We start from the raw sequence: 19947 nt of genomic DNA on the forward strand, positions 1-19947 counted from the left end.
TATAGTGATATACGGATTCATGCCCCTTTTTCACTTTTTAAGTGAAGTATAAAGGAAAGGATTCACGGTCCTGTTTTTTCATGAGTGATATTAAAGAATTCACGTCCCCTTTTTCATGAGTGATATAAAGTATCCAGTCCCCCTTTTATTTTTATTTGAATATATAAGAATTCCATGTCCCTTTCCCCCTTTTTTCATTAGTTGAATAAAGGATTTACGTCCCCTTTGTTTTTTATAGTTGATATAACGGTTAACAAATCACTTTTGTTTTTTCATACGCGATAAAAGGTTCACGTCCCCCTTTTTCATAGTGATAAAAAGGATTCATGTTCCCCCTTTTTCATATTTTCATAATAAGGAAAAAGGATTCACGTCCCTCCCTTTTTCATAGTGATATAAGGGAGGATTCACGTTCCCCTTTTTGCAAAGTGAGAAAAGTATTAAAACGCCCCCTTTGGTATGTTCATCTATGGATTCCCATGTCCCCTTTTTTCAATAGATGATAAAAGGAAGGCATATCCACGTTTTTCCTTTTTTATAGTGCTATAAGGCAAGGAATTCAGCGTCCCCTTTTTCAGTTAGTGATTAAAGGGGATTCCCATTGTCCCCCTTTTTAAGCCTAGAGTTAAAGGAATTCCCAGGTCCCCTTTTTCATAGTTGAGATAAAAGGATTTCACGGCCCCTTTTTCCCCTTTTTATAGTGAGATAAAGGTATTCACTCCCCTTTTTCATAGTTATAAAGGCTTCCTGTCCCCTTTTTCATAGTGAATTAAAAGGATTCATGTCCCCGTTTCATAGTGATGTATGGAAGGATTCCCGTCCCCTTTTTCTAGTGATAAAGGATTCACGTCCCCCTTTTTTATAGTGATATATGGGGGGGGGGGGAAAAAAAAAAAAAAAAATTTTTTTTTTTTTTCATGTCCCCTTTTCATAGTGATCTAAGAAGGATTCAGTCCCCTTTTTTGCATAGGATAAAAGGATTCACGACCCTTTTTATAAGTGATATAATTTGGCACAGTCCCCTTTTTTCAGTAGGAATATAAGGAAAGGATTCACGCGTCCCCTTTTTCATAGTGATATAAGATTCAGATCCCCAAACTTTTTCAGTGATATAAAGATTCCCCAGTTTTTCCCCCTTTTTTATAGTGAATATAAGCATTCATGTCCCTTTCATAGTGATAAAGGGATTTATCGTCCCCTTTTTTATAGTGATTATAAGGATTAACATCCCTTTTTTTCTAATAGTGATAAAAGGATTCACGTCCCTTTTTTCACAGTGATAGAAGGATTCACATCCCCTTTGTCATAGTGATATAAGGAATCACGTCCCCTTTTTCATAGAGATAAAAGGATTCACGTCCCCTTTTTCATAGAGATAAAAAGGATTCATCGTCCACCCCTTTTTCACAGTGATATAAGGAAAAGGTATTCACGTCCCCTTTTTTCATAGTGATAAAAGGATTCACGTTCCCCTTTTTCCATAGTGATATAAAAGGTATTTACCGTTAACCTTTTTCATGAGTGATTATAAGGATTTTACGTGACCCTTTTTCATAGTGATATAAGGGATTCATGTCCCTTTTTCAATATTGAATAAAAGGATTCACGTCCCCTTTTTTCATAGAGATAATAAAAGGATTCACGTCCCTTTTTTCATAGAGATAAAAGGATTCGATGTCCCCTTTTTCACAAGTGATATAAAGGAACGGATTCAACTTCCCCTTTTTTCATAGGTGATATAAGGATCCATGTCCCCTTTTTCAATAGAGATAAGAAAAGGATTCAGTCACCCCGTCCCCTTTTTTCAGTGATAAAAGGATTAATCGTACCCTTCTTTCATGTGATTCAGGAATTCATGTCCCCTTTATTTTCATAGTGATAAAAGGATTCACGTCCCCTTTTTCATAGAGATAAAAGGATTCACGTCCCCTTTTTCATAGTGATAAAAGGATTCATGTCCCCTTTTTCACAGTGATATAAGGAAGGATTCACGTCCCCTTTTTCATAGTGATATAAGGATTCATCGTCCCCTTTTTCATAGAGATAAAAGGATCACGTCCCCTTTTTCAAGTGATAAAAGGATCCATGTCCTTTATTCACAGTGATATAAGGAAGGACAGTCCCCTTTTCATATTGATATAAGGATTCACGTCCCCCTTTTCATAGTGATATAAGGATTCATGTCCCCTTTTTCATAGTGATATAAGGATTTACGTACCCTTTTTTATAGTGATATAAGGATTAACGTCCCTTTTTTCATAGTGATAAAAGGATTCACGTCCCTTTTTTTCACCAGTGATATAAAAGATTCACATCCCCCTTTGTTTTTCATAGTGATATTAAGGAAATTTCACGATTCCGCCTTTTTCATAGTGATAAAAGGATTCAACCGTTTTTCCCTTTTTTAATTAGTGATATTAAAGGATTCATGTCCCCTTTTTCAGTGATAAAAGGAATTCACGTTCCCTTTTTCATAGATAAGGATTAGTCCCCTTTTTCATAGAGATAAAAGGATTTCGTCCCCCTTTTTTTCAGTGATTATAAGGAAGGATTCACGTTCCCCTTTTTTTCACAAGTGATATTAAGGATTCACGTCCCCTTTTTCATAAAAGGAGTGATAAAGGATTTCAGTCCCCTTTTTCACAGTGATATAAGGAAGGATTCACGTCCCCTTTTTCATATTGATATAAGGATTCACGTCCCCTTTTTCATAGTGATATAAGGATTCACGTCCCCTTTTTCATAGTGATAAAAGGGATTCAAGTCCCTTTTTTCCACAGTGATTAAAGATTCATCCCCTTTGTCTAGTGTTTATAAGGAATTCACCTCCCCTTCATAGTGATAAAAGGATTCACGTCCCCTTTTTTTATAGTGATATAAGGATTCATGTCCCCTTTTTCACAGTGATATAAGGATTCATGTCCCCTTTTTCATAGTGATATAAGGATTCACGTCCCCTTTTTCAAAATGATATAAGGAAGGATTCACATCCCCTTTTTCATAGTGATATAAGGATTCACGTCCTCTTTTTCATAGTGATATAAGGATTCACGTCCCCTTTTTCATGTGATATAAGGATTCAGGTTCCCAACCAAGTGATAAAGATTCCCCGTCTTTTTTATAGTGATATAAGGATTCAGGGTCCCTTTTTTCTTTATGGATTCACCTCCCCTTTTTCATGGTGATATAAGGATTAACGTCCCCTTTTTTATAGTGATATGAGGATTCATGTCCCTTTTTTCATAGTGATATACGGATTCACGTCCCTTTTTATAGTGATATAAAAATTCACGACCCCTTTTTCATAGTGATAAAAGGATTCACGTCCCATTTTTTATAGTGATATAAGGATTCACGTACCCTTTTTCGTAGTGATATAAAGATTTACGTCCCCTTTTTCATATTGATATAAAGATTCACGTCCCCTTTTTTATAATGATATAAGGATTCACGTCCCCTTTTTTATAATGATATAAGGATTCACGTGCCTTATTTCATATTGATATAAGGATTCACGTCCCCTTTTTTATAGTGATATAAGGATTCACGTGCCTTATTTCATATTGATATAAGGATTCACGTCCCCTTTTTCATAGTGATATATGGATTAACGTCCCCTTTTTTATAGTGATATAAGGATTCACGTGCCTTTTTTTATAGTGATATAAGGATTCACATCTCCTTTTTCATAGTGATATATAGATTAACGTCCCCTTTTTCATAGTGATAAAAGGATTCACGTCCCCTATTACACAGTGATATAAGGATTCACGTCCCCTTTTTCATAGTGATATAAGGATTCACGTCCCTTTTTTCATAGTGATATAAGGATTCACATCTCCTTTTTCATAGTGATATATAGATTAACGTCCCCTTTTTCATAGTGATAAAAGGATTCACGTCCCCTATTTTTACAGCAGTGATATAAGGATTCGATGTCCCCTTTTTCACAGTATATAAAAGGATCAGCCGTCCCTTTTTCACAGTTGATATAAGGGATCCCCAACGTCCCCTTATTTTCACAGTGATATAAGGATTCACGTCCGCCTTTTTCTTCCAGTGGATTTAAGGATTCCGTCCCACCCCTTTTTCAACAGTGATATAAGATTCACGTCCCCTTTTTCACCAGTCGGATATAAGGTATTCACGTCCCTTTTTCACAGTGATCATAAGGAGTCAGCGTCCCCTTTTTCACAGTGATATAAGGATTCACGTCCCCTTTTTCTCAGTGATATAAGGATTCACGTCCCCTTTTTCACAGTGATATAAGGATTCACGTCCCCTTTTTCACAGTGATATAAGGATTCACGTCCCCTTTTTCACAGTGATATAAGGATTCACGTCCCCTTTTTCACAGTGATATAAGGATTCACGTCCCCTTTTTCACAGTGATATAAGGATTCACGTCCCCTTTTTCACAGTGATATAAGGATTCACGACCCCTTTTTCGTAGTGATAAAAGGATTCACGTCCCCTTTTTCACAGTGATATAAGGATTCACGTCCCCTTTTTCACAGTGATATAAGGATTCACGACCCCTTTTTCGTAGTGATAAAAGGATTCACGTCCCCTTTTTCACAGTGATATAAGGATTCACGTCCCCTTTTTCACAGTGATATAAGGATTCACGACCCCTTTTTCATAGTGATAAAAGGATTCACGTCCCCTTTTTCACAGTGATATAAGGATTCACGTCCCCTTTTTCACAGTGATATAAGGATTCACGTCCCCTTTTTCACAGTGATATAAGGATTCACGACCCCTTTTTCGTAGTGATAAAAGGATTCACGTCCCCTTTTTCATAGTGATATAAGGATTCACGTCCCCTTTTTCATAGTGATATAAGGATTCATGTCCCCTTTTTCACAGTGATATATGGATTTGCGTCGCCTTTTTCATAGTGATAAAAGGATTCACGTCCCCTTTTTCATAGTGATATAAGGATTCATGACCCTTTTTTCATGGTGATATAAGGATTCACGTCCCCTTTTTCATGGTGATATAAAGATTCACGTCCCCTTTTTCTTAGTGGTATAAGGATTCATGTCCCCTTTTTCAGTGATATAAGGATTCACGTCCCATTTTTCATAGTGATATAAAGATTCACGTCCCCTTTTTCAAGGTTGATATAAGGATTTATGTCCCCTTTTTCATAGAGATAAGGATTCACGTCCCCTTTTTTATGGTGATATAAGGATTCACGTCTCCTTTAAAATAGTGATATAAGGATTCACGTCCCCTTTTTCATAGTGGTATAAGAACGCTTTCAGAATATTAGACGATTTTCAAAATTTAATTATGACCTGGTGCTTTTAAATTTACCAAAACCTGCATTTCGAGTTACAAAATGAAAATGAAGAGAGATGAAACATCTTGCCAAGAAGTGATGAGGCGAATAACTATATTAAGAATTTAGTAGTAGAAATTATTCACACTGTTAGCAATTAAACGTGTTCTAAGGAGACGATCACAAAGATTTGGGATCATCGCTACTAAATACTCGGATTGCAGTGCTATTTGAACAAGAATCACATGATAATAACAATAAGAGCAAAGAATAACCCCCTCCTAACGAAAGCAAGTCATAAAAATATGTCGACAGCTTGTCGCACACATATCCCCAACAAGTTGAATACAAGGCGAAGACTAATTTTATAGTCCTCCATATGATTACCTGGTATTTGCCAAAGATTTGTTCTCAATGTTTTCAATGCGTTTGTGATATGTATGTGATAATTTTCCAATGTTATTAACATGTTTGTGACCTATTAGATAAGTTTCCAATGTTTTCAATGCGCTTGTGATTATGTATGTGATAATTTTCCAATGTTTCCAACATGTTTGTGACCTTAGATAAGTTTCCAATGTTTCCAACATATTAGTCATATGTATGTTTTAAGTTTCCATTATTTTCAACAAGTTTGTGACAGACAAGTTTCCAATATTTTCAACAAGTGTGTGACATTAGATAAGTTTCCAATGTTTTCAACATGTTTGCGATATGTATGTGATAGGTTTCCAATGTTCAATGTTTTCAACATGTTTGTGATATGTATATGATGAGTTTCCAATGTTTTTAATGTTTGTAATATTTATGTGATAAGTTTCCAATGCTTCCAACTTGTTTGAGATATGTATGTAACAAGTTTCTGATGTTTTCAACATGTATGTGCTAAATTTACAATGTTTTCAACAAGTATGTGATAAGTTTACAGCGTTTTCAATAAGTATGTGATAAGTTTACGATTTCAACATGTATGTGATAAGTTTACAACGTTTTCAACATGTCTGTGATATGCATCCAACAAGTTCCCAACATGTTTGTGAAATGTCTTATGGCATGTATGCAACAAGTTCCCGACATGTATTTGACAGTTACACCATAGTATGGACGCACCCTAATACGCCCGACAGACGAACGTTTAAATTCTACCTAAGGTAGCTCTCGAATGTGTCCCCCACACATACTCTGAGCAACCTACTATATCAAGTTCACTTAAGGTATATTTTCGGGTGAGCCCTATGCCTGCGAGACGTTTGTTTGGCGGCCGCTGATTGGTTGGGAGCTGCCGTCTGCCTATCTCCCGGTATACCAGCCAATCAAATGTCTCGTACGCACAGGGCTCATCCAAGAATCTACCTTAAGTGAACCAGCTATAGTATGACTATAACAAAACCGCTCTCGTCACGTACCTGCTTGAACCGGCGCTCGGAGTAGGCTTTTCTGAACTGGTGTTTGTGAGGCTGTTGTTGTTGTTGTTGCTGCTGTTGGTCGTGCTTGTCAAGCACGGCGGCAGTGGTAGCCGAGGGCGAGGTGACTCTATCAACTCGACCTTGGCTCAGTTTCCGAAGAGGAGGAGGTAACCATTTCCGACTGTGCGGGAAGAAGGAGAAAAGAAAAATATCAGTCGATCAATCAATACATAACTCTGGTTTTTAATTTGTATTAAAGAGGGAAGGAGATGAAGAAGAAAAATATCAGTCGATCACAATCAATACAGAAAATCTGGTTTTTAATTATATGATAATTTGTATTGAGGAGGGCAATTGGCAACCTGATATCCTTTTATAGACCAGGCTCGAAAAATATTCTAAAAGGTCCTACTCTTTGTTATAAGCGATACAAAAACACTTGGATTACAAAGAAGATAAAAGTTCCAAGAACATGTCTCACAATAATACGATCGTTAAGAAAGCACATTTTAATAATGAATAATAAAATACTTAAATTAACATCCTACAGTAGTATGTCTAAATTAACATCGACAATAAAATACTATAATTAACCTCTTAAATCTCAAAACAAAGCTAAGACATAAATATATACTACGTCTTAAACAATAATTTATGATGCTAATATAAACAACACTTTAATATAACCATCTTTGATCTTTTTATCATAATGCTTGGCTATGACCTCTCCGGCTGCATATGCGCATGCCTTCCCTCAGCCTCCAACCCCCCTACCCTCCCCTCCCCCACCACTCCTTGTATCTGTCTATCCTCCCCAACCCCCTTCTAACAATTCAGAGTAATGTTCATAAATTCCACTCAAGTATTATTATTATTATTATTATTATTATTATTATTATTATTATTATTACTAAAAATGAATAGTATCTGTAATCAAACGACATGAATGTTATAAGAAAGTCAAGCATTCAGGTGAAACGTCCTTCAATAGAATGTATAAAGTCTGTTTAGGACATAGTAAACAAAAACTAGAAGGGTAAATGAATTAGACTGATTTGAAATGAATTAATGTACTACTCTGGACAAGGGAGGTATCAGTCAGTGGGTTGACTTTCTTAAAACGACATAACACAAAATTATTCAAACAACATACAAAAATGTTTGTCGCATCCTATTGGGGAGAAATTGACATACATTATCCAAGGTAGTAAGCCCTGCCCCCCAACAGGAGGAAATACGTTGGAAAACAACTATGACGTCCTTGGACCAGCTCTAGGAATGCACAGTTTGCAAGGACAATGACGCCTTTGCAAAGAAGTCTGTACTTGAATCTAGAATCAAACTGATTATGAAATAAAAATTCAGAACACAATAAAATAAAGTTTCAGTGAAGCTGAATGTGCCTTACCCAAATTTGTTAAATACATTTTAGATTTGAAGTGAAGAGGTAAGGTGGACAGAAACGCTACGTTTGGCAGAACTGGAATTCGACGAGATTAAAATTTCAGAGCGTGCAAAACTAAGATGACAGACTTTACGTTACAAATATAGAGAAGGAAGAAAATCAAGATTTTTAGATTGAGAAACATACAATACAATAAAAAACCGAAGAGACTATTTGGTAAGTAAAGGGTACAGAAACCAGAACAGAATAGGTAATCAACACAAAAGACGATCTATAGAGAGGAATGGTTTAGTGAAGAAGAAGAAGAAGAAGAAGAAGCAGAAGCAGCAGCAGCAGCAGCCAGCAGCAGCAGCAGCAGCGACAGAAAAATAAAAATTAATAAGGCGCCTACAAAGTAAAAATAATATCGTCTATTATTCATGCTACGCTTTAAGGAAGTGCTGTTCTCTGAATCTACGTATCTAACTCACAGCTTCATTTATACCTCCTTCATATTCAGTATAGAGAAGATTAATTGCTACATCGCTGAACGTATTTACTTGTCAAGTCTTGAAAATCTCTTTTTATTGATTACTTTCATACTTTTGACATAAGCGTCATATCGATCGTTTCAAGACAAATTATGGTTTGTCTGGGAAAATGGAGTCAAGGTTCCTTTCTGGATATTCAAAGAGTGTGTGTGTGTGTGTGTGTGTGTGCGTGTATGTGTGTGATCATAAAAAGAGTTACCCACTCCAAAGGATTCTACATAATAGCTAACATTATCATCCACATTTGTATAAAAAAAAAAAACCGCAAAATATTTATTCGAGAGAGGATATGATTATCTCAACAGAACCTTACTAAGGCCAGGATAGCTGTTTTATCATAAAAAAAAAACGAAAATACTAGTAAAAAAAAAAAATGAGTTCAATAAGCTCTATGGATAATTGTAGTAATTTCGAATATCGAAAATTCAAAATACTTATAAACATACATACAAGCACAACCTAACGCAGAGTTGCAATGGTTCCAGATTATCGCAAGACTAACACGACCCGATAAGACATCTTGATTAAAAGAATACAATTTCGCACGTGGGAGATAAGGTGGGATGGAGGAAGGGGAGGAGGAGGAGGAGGAGGGGAGGAGGAGGACGGAGGAGGAGGCGTTGGGGTGGAGGCGGTGGTGGTGGTGGTGGTGGTAAACAGACATGAGTCTGGGCAGATTCGGTTCCCCACCAATCCGAGGGTTTGTTTACCTTCTGTACTGAGCCACCGAGAGTCTCTCTCCTGCAGCCCCAAACTGCCACTTCCTGTTTACTAAAAATCAATATCGCCAACAATATTCACGGCGGGTGACTCCTCCCGAGGATTCTTCGAAAAACAAGTTACGAAAGTTCCTTTTCGATTGGATTTTTTTTTTTTTTTTTTTTTTTTGTCGGACGGATCGGAGAAAAACTCGAGTTTAAGGGGCCAATAGAGTTACCAGTTCCCAGAAAGGACTTGAGTCTTTGTTTTTTTTTTTTTTTTTTTTTTTCAACAAAATAATAATAATAATGGACAAATTTTCTAGATAAAAAATTTCTTCTAGACTTCTTAAATAATCTAAAGTAAATGAAATCTTACGATAGAGCAAGCAGAACGAGAAATGACAAAGAATGTAAATACGTATAGACAACTGAGAAATCAGGAAATCTCCCAAAGAGTAACAAACTAAATTGGCTAAATTTCCGAATAATTTTGAAAAAAATTCTGCTGGCCACAATTCGGGAAATAATTATCAAAATGTATTTCTTCGACTTTTTTTTTAAGTTAGCCAATAACACTTAATTGATATTTGTAGGATTCTAACTTTAAAATCTTTACTGTTAAACAATATACAGTTCGACAAGTTAACATGACCCAAAGTCCTCGCACAAAAAAATAATAATAAATAGAAAAAAAAATAAAAAATAAATAAAAAAGCCAAACTTTCAATCTGCACACACAAAAAATTTAATGAAAAAACTAAAAAAAAATAAAATAAAATAAAAATATAAAAAGGCCAAACTTTCAAATCTGGAAAAACCAAAATTTAAAATAAAAAAAATTAAAAAATAAAAAAGGCCAAAACTTTCAATCATGCACAAAAAAAAAATTAAATAAAAAAAAAATAAAATAAAAATACAAATATAAAAAGGCCAGACTTTCAATCTGCAAAAAAAAAAAAAGAAAAAAAAAATTAAAAAAAAAAAAAAAAAGGAAGGGGAACAATAAAAATGAATAAAAAAGGTCAAACTTTCAGTCTGCACAAAAAATAAAAATTAAAATAAAAAATAAAAAAAAATAAAAAATAAATATAAAAAGCCAAACTTTCAATCTTCCCCAAAAAATAAAACAAAAATAAAATAAAAATAAAAATAAAAATAGATAAAAAGGCCAAACTTCCAATCCTCCTCGACATGAAGGGTGGAAAGTGACAACGTTAGTTAGCCTCTCCGCAAAAGAACAAACGGTACTTTGGCCATCAGAGTCCTCCTTGAGTGAGCTTGAGGAGGAGGAGGAGGAGGAGGAGGAGGAGGAGGATGGAGGTTGGTGGGGGAGAAAGGGCTCTGAAGGGTCTCTCCTCACGAAAAAAATAAAAAAGTGAAGGCATCTGCTCACGCAGGATTTATGGGTGCAAAGACAGACGCCTATATTACGACTAGGGGCACGAAACGTACCACTTTTCATTATATTGCTTCAAACAATATTGCTACAAATGAGCCAGTATAACAAAGTTACAAATATCTAAAATCAGTCAGGTTTTAGGTTACATGCTCAAGAAACTTTTTTTTTTTTTTTTAATATTGGAAGAATTGTAGGGTCAAATTCTTCTTTGGCAAGTAAGATTCAATAAAAGATAATGATTACCATCAGTTCTAAAACTGGAAGGCATTGGGACCTGACGTTATAAAGGACCAATGGCCAAACATTTTGTCTGTATACACAAGAATAACAAAAATGATTTTCCATAAAAATGAAAAATAAAAAATGCCCTATGAAGAACAACAGAATCTGGCCTGACAATTGAAATAATTATCTTGGGAATACACAGCTCCTCAGTCCGAGGTATTGCTTTGATAAATCACCAAAAAGTACAGACTATTTTTCTGTAATGTTTGTAATATCATCCCATATCAAAGAAGCTTGTCTTGCCTCTCAGCAGGTACTTACAGCTTACAATGATATCTGCTGTGGGTAGACGTCAACTCAAAAAATAAAAATAAAATAATTATAATAATAAATAAAAATAAACGACTACAAACAGAAAGGAAATGAAAAAAAAAAATAGTTCATAAAAGGCAAAGAAGGAAAGTCAAGACGGTCTAATCTCAAGTCATCAATATAATAGTGAAGTACTTATTTTTTTATTTATTTTTTTTTTTTTTTTTTGAGTAGTAGTTCAAGTTTTGTGTCGAAACAGGAAACATACCCGAAAAAACGAGTTTCCAAATTCGTACCCCTCTAAGGAACATTCTGATTATACCAGTTGAGGTACTTTACATCTGAGTTAGGCATTTCATTGAAAAAAAAATTACTGTAATCGTTATTCATTAACATTAGATTGTCTGGTCAAACCTTACAGTGGAATTTTTGAACTCTCACGAAATCTCCGTTTTCAAAGAACAAATACATCGCTTTGAGCAAAATAACTATGAAATAAGACAGTATAACAAAAGCACCACTAAAAATCTAAAAATAAGACTGGTTTTGGATTCCTTAACCAAGGAAATTTTTTAAACACTGAAAAACAGGTAGGGTGAAATTTTTTCTTCAACTCCCTAACATTCTAGAAAGACTTTAAACATACCTGACAACCGGTTACGGGGAAATAAATGAACAAATACACGAAATAAACAAACCTATGCACAGACATATAGTCGATTTCTACTAAGATTTATGTACGCAGACATAAAGACATCACGGATTTTGTCTCTCCATTGAACATAAGGGAGAGAAGCATAACGGAAGGAAGCATAGGGGGGAAGGAGGAAAAGAGGAAAGGGGGAAAGAAGGGGGAGGGGGTGAAGGCATTTGTTTCTTTTAGGGGGGAGATGAAACGAAAGTAGAGAAATACTGAGCAATGCTATACATACAAGAGAAAGTTGACAGGATACAGCGAAACCATATAGAAAATGGCAAAGCTGAAGAAGAAGAAGAAGAGGTAGAAAAAGACGACATAGGACTATACACACACACATCTAAAATCCAAGCTCAAAACACGTTAAATACAAACGATATTTCAGTAAAGTTATAAAAATGATTCGTAAGAAAAGACGAAAATGGCAACTGAAAATATCTAAGGTTGAATTCAAATTTTGCAAACTGAACAAATGAAGTAAAAGAGATATAAGAATGAAGTACAATCTATTCATAAGAAGTCTGGAGCAAAAAATAATATTCAAATTTACCTGTTCATTAGTTCATTCACCACCTCTACACTATACCCTAGGTGATGGATCTGATATGATAAGAGAGAGAGAGAGAGAGAGAGAGAGAGAGAGAGAGAGAGAGGGCCGAGAGAGAGGAGAGAGAGAGAGAGGCAGGACAGGAGAGAGAGGCAGCCTGCGAGGTGAATGAGATTAGTCCCATATAAACCTTCCACATCTCGGACTGAAACCCTCCTGGGAATTATTTAATATTTCAAACAAAACCCAGTTTCTTTGTTTATTTATTTTCATTGTCATTATTATTATATTATATTTTTGCAAGAAACCGTCAACAAAGCACCTTAAACATTAAAAAAAGGCCATTTCATAGATAAGTACGTAAACATCAATTTGCAATTGTACTTATTTTTTTATTATTATTATTATTATTCTTATTCTTTTGGAAAGTTCGGTCACCAAAGCATCTTATACATTAGGCCGTCGATGGGACGAATAGAATATAGGATTTAGGCCCGAGGCCAAGCGCTGGGACCAATGAGGTCATTCAAAACGCTGAAGGGGAAACTGACAGTCGTTAGGTCCGAAAGGTGTTAACAGGAGGCAAACCTCAAAGCAGAAAGAGAATATGAACGGAGATACAGTAAATGGAATGAAAAGTGATTGCAGCTAAGACCAAAGGGACGCTGCAGAAGGATCTTCTTAAACAAATTTGGGACAACTATATATACGTCAACATCATTTCTGCCTCTTTTATCATCATCATCATCATCATCATTATCATCATATTCCAACCGAGGAGAAAATCCAAGGTATCTCTCCAGCACCGTTACCGGTCTGGCTACTAATGGTTTTTTTTCCTCTTTTTTAAACAAATTCCAGCAATCAATATGGTTTCTCTCTCATCCCGCCGAAGAGGAAGAAGGATGCTGCTGCCCAAAATGGTTTTGTTCCTAACATTAAAAGATGTTTCTTATCGATTCATTTCTCGGTCATTTTAATCTTATAATAAAAATTCATTCCTTAATTTGTTAATGAATGAATGAATTAATTTATTTATAGCTCTTGTAATTACAATTTATTTCATTTTCTAATTTAATTTATTTTTTCTAGTTCTTGTAATTACAATTTATTTCACTTTCTAATTTAATTTATTTTTTCTAGTTCTTGTAATTACAATTTATTTCATTTTCTAATTTAATTTATTTTTTCTAGTTCTTGTAATTACAATTTAATTAACTTTCTATTTTTTTTAAATTATTTTTCTTATAATTTTAGGTCTTCCAAATCGCGTACAAGCATTCCACCGATGGCAGCCATAGACAACCATTATTGCCACCACCTACCTGGGCCGGGCCTCCCCCCCCCGCCCCGAAAAAAAGGTACGGTTTACTCACGGGTCCCCTGTATGAAAATATCTAAATTCTGTGCAGCTCGAATTTACCAGAGTAATAAATAAATAAACTATAATATTATAATATATATATACATATATATATATATATATATATATATATATATATAATATTCACGGTTATAACATACGTGAACCCGGTACTGCCTCTCTCCTAACCTCCCAACCACCTACCCACCTACCTACCACGTCAACACCCGGGCCGGACAAGCAGGTTTGCATGAGGGTGGATGTCTCCCCCTATCCTCCTGTCCCTCTACTTCTACCTACCCCGCCGCTAACCCGGGGCGGACAAACTGGTTTGCATGAGGAGGGTGGAATGTCTCTCCCTATCCTCCCGCCTCCCCACTACCTACTCCGCCGGCACCCTGGGCGGACAAACCGGTTTTCAGGGAGTGGGTGGCTGTGTTACGTTTCCTTTACTGTCACCATGGGAAGGACAAACAAGACCGACTAGGATTTTATCATTACTAATTGTATGGATATCAGGAATATCCATTCCAGGGGCTCTTTATCTAACGACTAAATTCCAGTTAGAATGGGAATTTGGAATCTCTGAAAGATGAACCGTTTGACTTTCCTCCATAAGGAGCAATTCCAATTTAAAAATAGAGCCAGTCTGCTATCACCTCAAACGAAAATACCCACCGAGTTAGTGAGTGCTACTCTTCACAAATAGTCAGAATCAATTTTCCGTTGATCTTGCATTCACTTCAATGTCATTTTTCGACGTAGCATAGTCAAATCTTGCAAATGTTCCATATGCAATCCCGGGAGTGTTTTAATTAAAGGTAAGAGTGAATGCAAGACGTTATATTTCACCGAGTTACTTTCATTCCACAATCTTACCTTTTACACCCGTCATTCCTCATTATTATAAAACGTGTCTTCAGTTTCAAGGAAGTTCGTTTTGCTAGATAAATTTAATTTTTCTTTTACCTCGCGTTAAAGTATATGCACGCTATAATAATAATAATAATAATGATAATAATAATAATAATAATAATAATAATAATAATAATAATAATAATAATAATATATTGAAAGATATTGCTGCATCAGCTGCATTTAACTTTTAAATAGTCTTCTCTATTTTTTTTTATAATTGCTGATGCAGCAATATCTTTCAATAATAATAATAATAATAATAATAATAATAATAATAATAATAATAATAATAATAAGAATAAGAATAAGAATAATAATAACAATAACATTAATAATAATAATAATAATAATAATAATAATAATAATAATAATTGCAGGATTATAATTTTTTCAAAAATATTAATAACAATAATAATAAATTTTCCTTTTTTTGTTGCTGACAGCAACAATAGCAATTTAGTACTGTTTAAGGTTTAATATTAAACGACAGCAACCAGCTAAAAAAAATAAATTAAAAATAAATAAATTATAAAATAAAACCAATGTTCGCACTATCAAAAAGAATAAGGTGACAACCTCTTTCATATAACTTGTAACGAAAATAGACCTTAATGACGCGCGAATAATAATAATAATAATAATAATAATAATAATAATAATAATAATAATAATAATAATAATAATAACTGGCAACCGGCAGTGCCGAAGATAATTTTGACGCAAACTTACGCTACCTTCCTCTATTATCCCACATCATCGAAGAACTGATACAAGACTCATACAAATGATTCAGAAGGTTTGAAACTGAAGCTTAACAAATAGGCAACGACGGGTACAGCGCTGGAAATCTGGCCAGAACCTTTCCAGCGGTTCATGAGACGGTGTTCTTTGTCTCTCTCGAGAAGAGAGTAAGTTATTAATTTTGTAAAAGTGAAATCAACAGAAAATAGCGTCTATAATTTCCTTTTGAAAATTCAATGAAGAAGCTCTAATGAATATACATATAGTATACCTTCTGCAGAATCGTGTCTTTGATACATATAAGTACATAATGACTACCAATTTGCGAAATGATTGCTATACAAACACTACATATTTCCGAAAGCTATAAGTGCATTATGGGAAAAGATACCGATACCAGGAGAGGAGAGAGAGAGGAGAGAGAGAGAGAGAGAGAGAGACTAGCAATATCAGTGACAAAATGATTACCATACAATACACGACATGTTTCCAAATGCTAAGAGCATCATGGAACAGATACAGATACCGACAGACAGACAGGCACACAGACAGACGGATAGCTAAAGAGAGAGAGAGAGAGAGAGAGAGAGAGAGAGAGAGAGAGAGAGAGTATTGATTTTTCGTGAGATGGTGCTGGCCAACTGACGGGTAGGGGGGGGGGGGGGGGGGGGGTGTTACACGCTGCTGGACGGCACATACACACACACAAACACACACAATCCTGAAACTAAAACACACAAGAGAGAAATTTAAAGGAATACGAGAAGTGGGAATCCATAAATATGGATTATGACGACGATGATGATGATCCACTGTTGATCTTCTAAGCAAAAGGGGGGAGGGGGAGAAAACGTTAATTCCGCGATGCCTATCATTCATCTCAATGAGAGAGAGAGAGAGAGAGAGAGCAACTTCGTTTCTTCCTTCATCTCTCTCTCTCTCTCTTCCAACTACCCTTCCCCCGACCCATTTCTCTCTTTCTCCCTCCATCCCTCCCTTCCTACCTCTCTCTCTCTCTCTCTTAGCCTCCTCCTATCGCTGCTCTCCTCCTTTGGCTCCACCTCCTTTCCTCCCCCCGTTTTCCTACCGTCCCACTCTCTCTCTCTCTCTCCTCAGTATCAGATATCTCCTCCTCCTCCCCATCCTCTAAGACCCTGCATGCCGCCCCCAACATTCTAACCCCACCCTCTCTCTCTCTCTCTCTCTCTCTCTCTCTCTCTCTCTCTCTCTTCCAGCCGCCTCTTTACTGCGCTACCACCAATTCTTATTTATTCATTCAAAGAAAAGCCACCGAAACAAAAACAAATGTCTCGATCACGAAGACAACAAACGTCAATAAACCAGGTTTTATTTATTTATTTATATGGCACCGCCGAAAAACGCGGGGTTCCTTCGTCGGCACCTACACAAGATGTGCCACCTTCCCGTTTAGAGGGTAACTGATTAGACGGGGAGGAAGGGAGGGAGGGAGCGAGAAGCATCTCGGCGGTGTGCTTAGACGAGATACAAGAACAACCAGCTCTCTCTCTCTCTCTCTCTCTCTCTCTCTCTCTCTCTCTCTCCTTTTTTATTGGAGCCTACTACTATATCTCCCGACGCTAGGCCGAGGCGCGCAATCGATGGAGTCGATACGACGCTAAATATAGGGGTCTCTACGAGTACTGAAGACTTATTATCGGGATTATTAATAGAAGCTGTTATCGGTAAAGGTCAATTCACCGGGTAGATACGCGCTGCCATATGTTAGGAGAGAGAGACGAACGGACAGAAACATGGACCTAAACGGGGAAAAACACGTTGTTACGCTTCAGAAGCATCATATCGAGGATTCAGTTCAAAATAGCAGCTCTCCGAATATGCGTCTATATAAGAACCGTCGGTCAGATGACGAATCGATAAATCATACGCCTTTTACTGTTCGTTAATTATTATATATACAAATAATTTACGGGTAAAGGTGGAACAGAAACGTGTAACGGTTTGTTTTTGACTCCACCTCCGGGCAGAGATTCAAACGCGAGCAGGAGCAGCAGCAGCAGCAGCAGCAGCGCGCATGCGTGCCAAATGCATGTGCGTACGCGCCTATGCGGCAAAATCGTATCTTGGTCGGGGGGTGGGGGTGGGGGCAAACATGCGTCTACGTTTTGCTCTTCTTTCCAGATTCAAATGTACACAATCTCTCTCTCTCTCTCTCTCTCTCTCTCTCTCTCTCTCTCTCTCTGTGAGTTTTGTCATAAACGGATCTGTTGATGGCCAAGGATGCATAACTGCAAGTTGCTTATCTGTGCAAGAAGATGCAACAGCACTGGATTCGAGCGCGCATGCGCAGATCGTTTCTTACCCTCGGTCATTAGACCTACATTAAGATGCACGGGTAAATCATGCAAGTAACGTGAGATTCCCGTTCAACGCATAGCAATAATCGATAGGAATAAACCTAAAGTGGTTTATTATAATTTTGTTAGGTAAAATAATACCATGATCTAAAAGAAAGAGGAAGGGGGAGGGGGGTTGAGAGGTTTGAGGGATGCAGGAGAAGGGGAGAGAGATAGGCCTACATTAACAGACATCATACTTAGGAACGGTGATGGGCGTTCAAGCGATTCCAACAACAATTACTACAAAAATGATTATCATCATTATCTCATTTCAAAAACAGATTTACCTAGAATTTCAACAACCGTCGCAAAATCCACGTCGGCGTCGCCATCAGCGGAAGCGACGTATCGCGAACCGAGTCACTCCGGGAGAAATCTTCACTCACGATCGGGTGAAAAATCGAACATTTCGTAGCAGAGTCATGACCCCCAATGCACTGAAGGAAGCCAGGCTCAAAACACTTCTTCATACACACCACCGCACGACCTCCTGAAAGCACCTTCGCGCCTGTTTTGAGTCGAAGTGGCTTCAACAGACGAGGAGGAGTAGTATTCTCTTTCCATCTTTTCCAACTTTTGGGATATCAAAATTTAGGCCAATGGTCCACCGCTGGGACCAATGAGGTCATTCAGCGCTGGTATTCACACACTTTGCGACAGGTCACTTAACGATTAATTAACACACCTGAGTAAGCATCGCAGGCGCATAATTACGGTAAAAATGAATTAAAACAAAATTATGACGAAAAAGGGCCTCTATAAGCCTACACTTATCACACGATCCTCGACACAAAGACACTTTTTTTCGGAGGGTAATATAAATTATAAGCTAAAAAGGCCTCTATACACTCTACACACTTATCATACGATTCCTCAATATCATGAAATCGGAGACACTTAGAACAGCACTCTTGATTTACCGAGCGATAAAACCCATACTTTCGAACACTTGCGTTAGATAGGACGCTCCTCCACGCCTATCGGCCAAAGCGAAGAAGCGTAGACCGATAAATGCATTCTTCCATAAACCATTGAATGCACTGAGAGGTCCGGTCGAATTCCCGCACAATCGAAGCTATACGACCTGACACTTGTAGTTTAAAAGCGCCTAAACAAAGAGATGAAGGTAACTATGCGTCCCTTGGGGGGGGGGGGGGGGGGGAAAGGGAAGGGAAGGGAAGGGGTGGAGAGTGGGGGGGAGTGGTCGGTCTAGGGCCCCAAAACAGAATCCACAAAGCAAAAGATAAGAGAATATCCAGGGCCATATTTTTCTTCCGCCCTCCTCCGACTCTGGCTCGGGAAGGGAAGGGGAAGGGGGAAGGGGAAGGGGGGAGGGGGGGCCCATTGTCATCCCGCCGGACTTCACGCCTGCTATACGGAACACCTGCTGATATCATCGTCAGCCATTCAATCAATCAATCACACCTGATAAAAAGCAGTGAGCGATCGATCTAACCGACCAGAGGCAGCTTGACACGCGGAAATCCGCAGAACGAATCGTCCGCTGGGTCAAATAACCTCTTTACTTTTTTGTTTTATTTTTTTTATTTATTTTCCTTTCCTCTATCGTGGCCTACGTAAACACCCTTTGATACCCAGCTGAAAGGAAGCGTCCCACAAAAGAATGACAAAATGTCATAAAGTTCTCTCCCCCTCCCCCGGACTAAGGTCAGCTTAACATTTCTCATCCGCGGATTAGCAGAGCGAAACATAGTTGAATGCGACGTCGGGCATAAAGCGAAATTGTATCCCCTGAGAGAGAGAGAGAGAGAGGGTACTTGTTCCCTTTCGATACTGATCTACAGCTACAGAGGGTCGACGATGCCCCATTGCCCATACAGAAACCGAGCATACAGCGAAACTGTATCCCTGAGAGAGAGAGAGAGAGAGAGAGAGAGAGAGAGAGAGAGAGAGAGAGAGAGAGAGAGGGCACTTGGTTCCTTTCGACACGGGTCGACGATGCCCACATAGCCCAAACATGAAAGCATTTTAATATTTTGCATTAAATTGCAATTCAACCAACATCTGTTCTGAAAAC

At 37.3% G+C, this 19947-nt stretch overlaps 1 protein-coding gene across 1 annotated transcript in view; it reads right to left on the reverse strand.

Moving 5' to 3' along the window:
* LOC135195050 (kalirin-like) overlaps positions 1-19947 on the reverse strand; it is a 1052038-nt gene that overhangs the window by 208103 nt on the left and 823988 nt on the right. The window contains 1 exon segment of the mRNA XM_064221390.1: positions 6694-6874. Coding sequence (XP_064077460.1) covers positions 6694-6874 — 181 coding nt within the window.

This window comes from Macrobrachium nipponense, chromosome 20, assembly GCF_015104395.2.
Source record: "Macrobrachium nipponense isolate FS-2020 chromosome 20, ASM1510439v2, whole genome shotgun sequence".
In the NCBI taxonomy this organism is placed as follows: Eukaryota; Metazoa; Arthropoda; class Malacostraca; order Decapoda; family Palaemonidae; genus Macrobrachium; species Macrobrachium nipponense.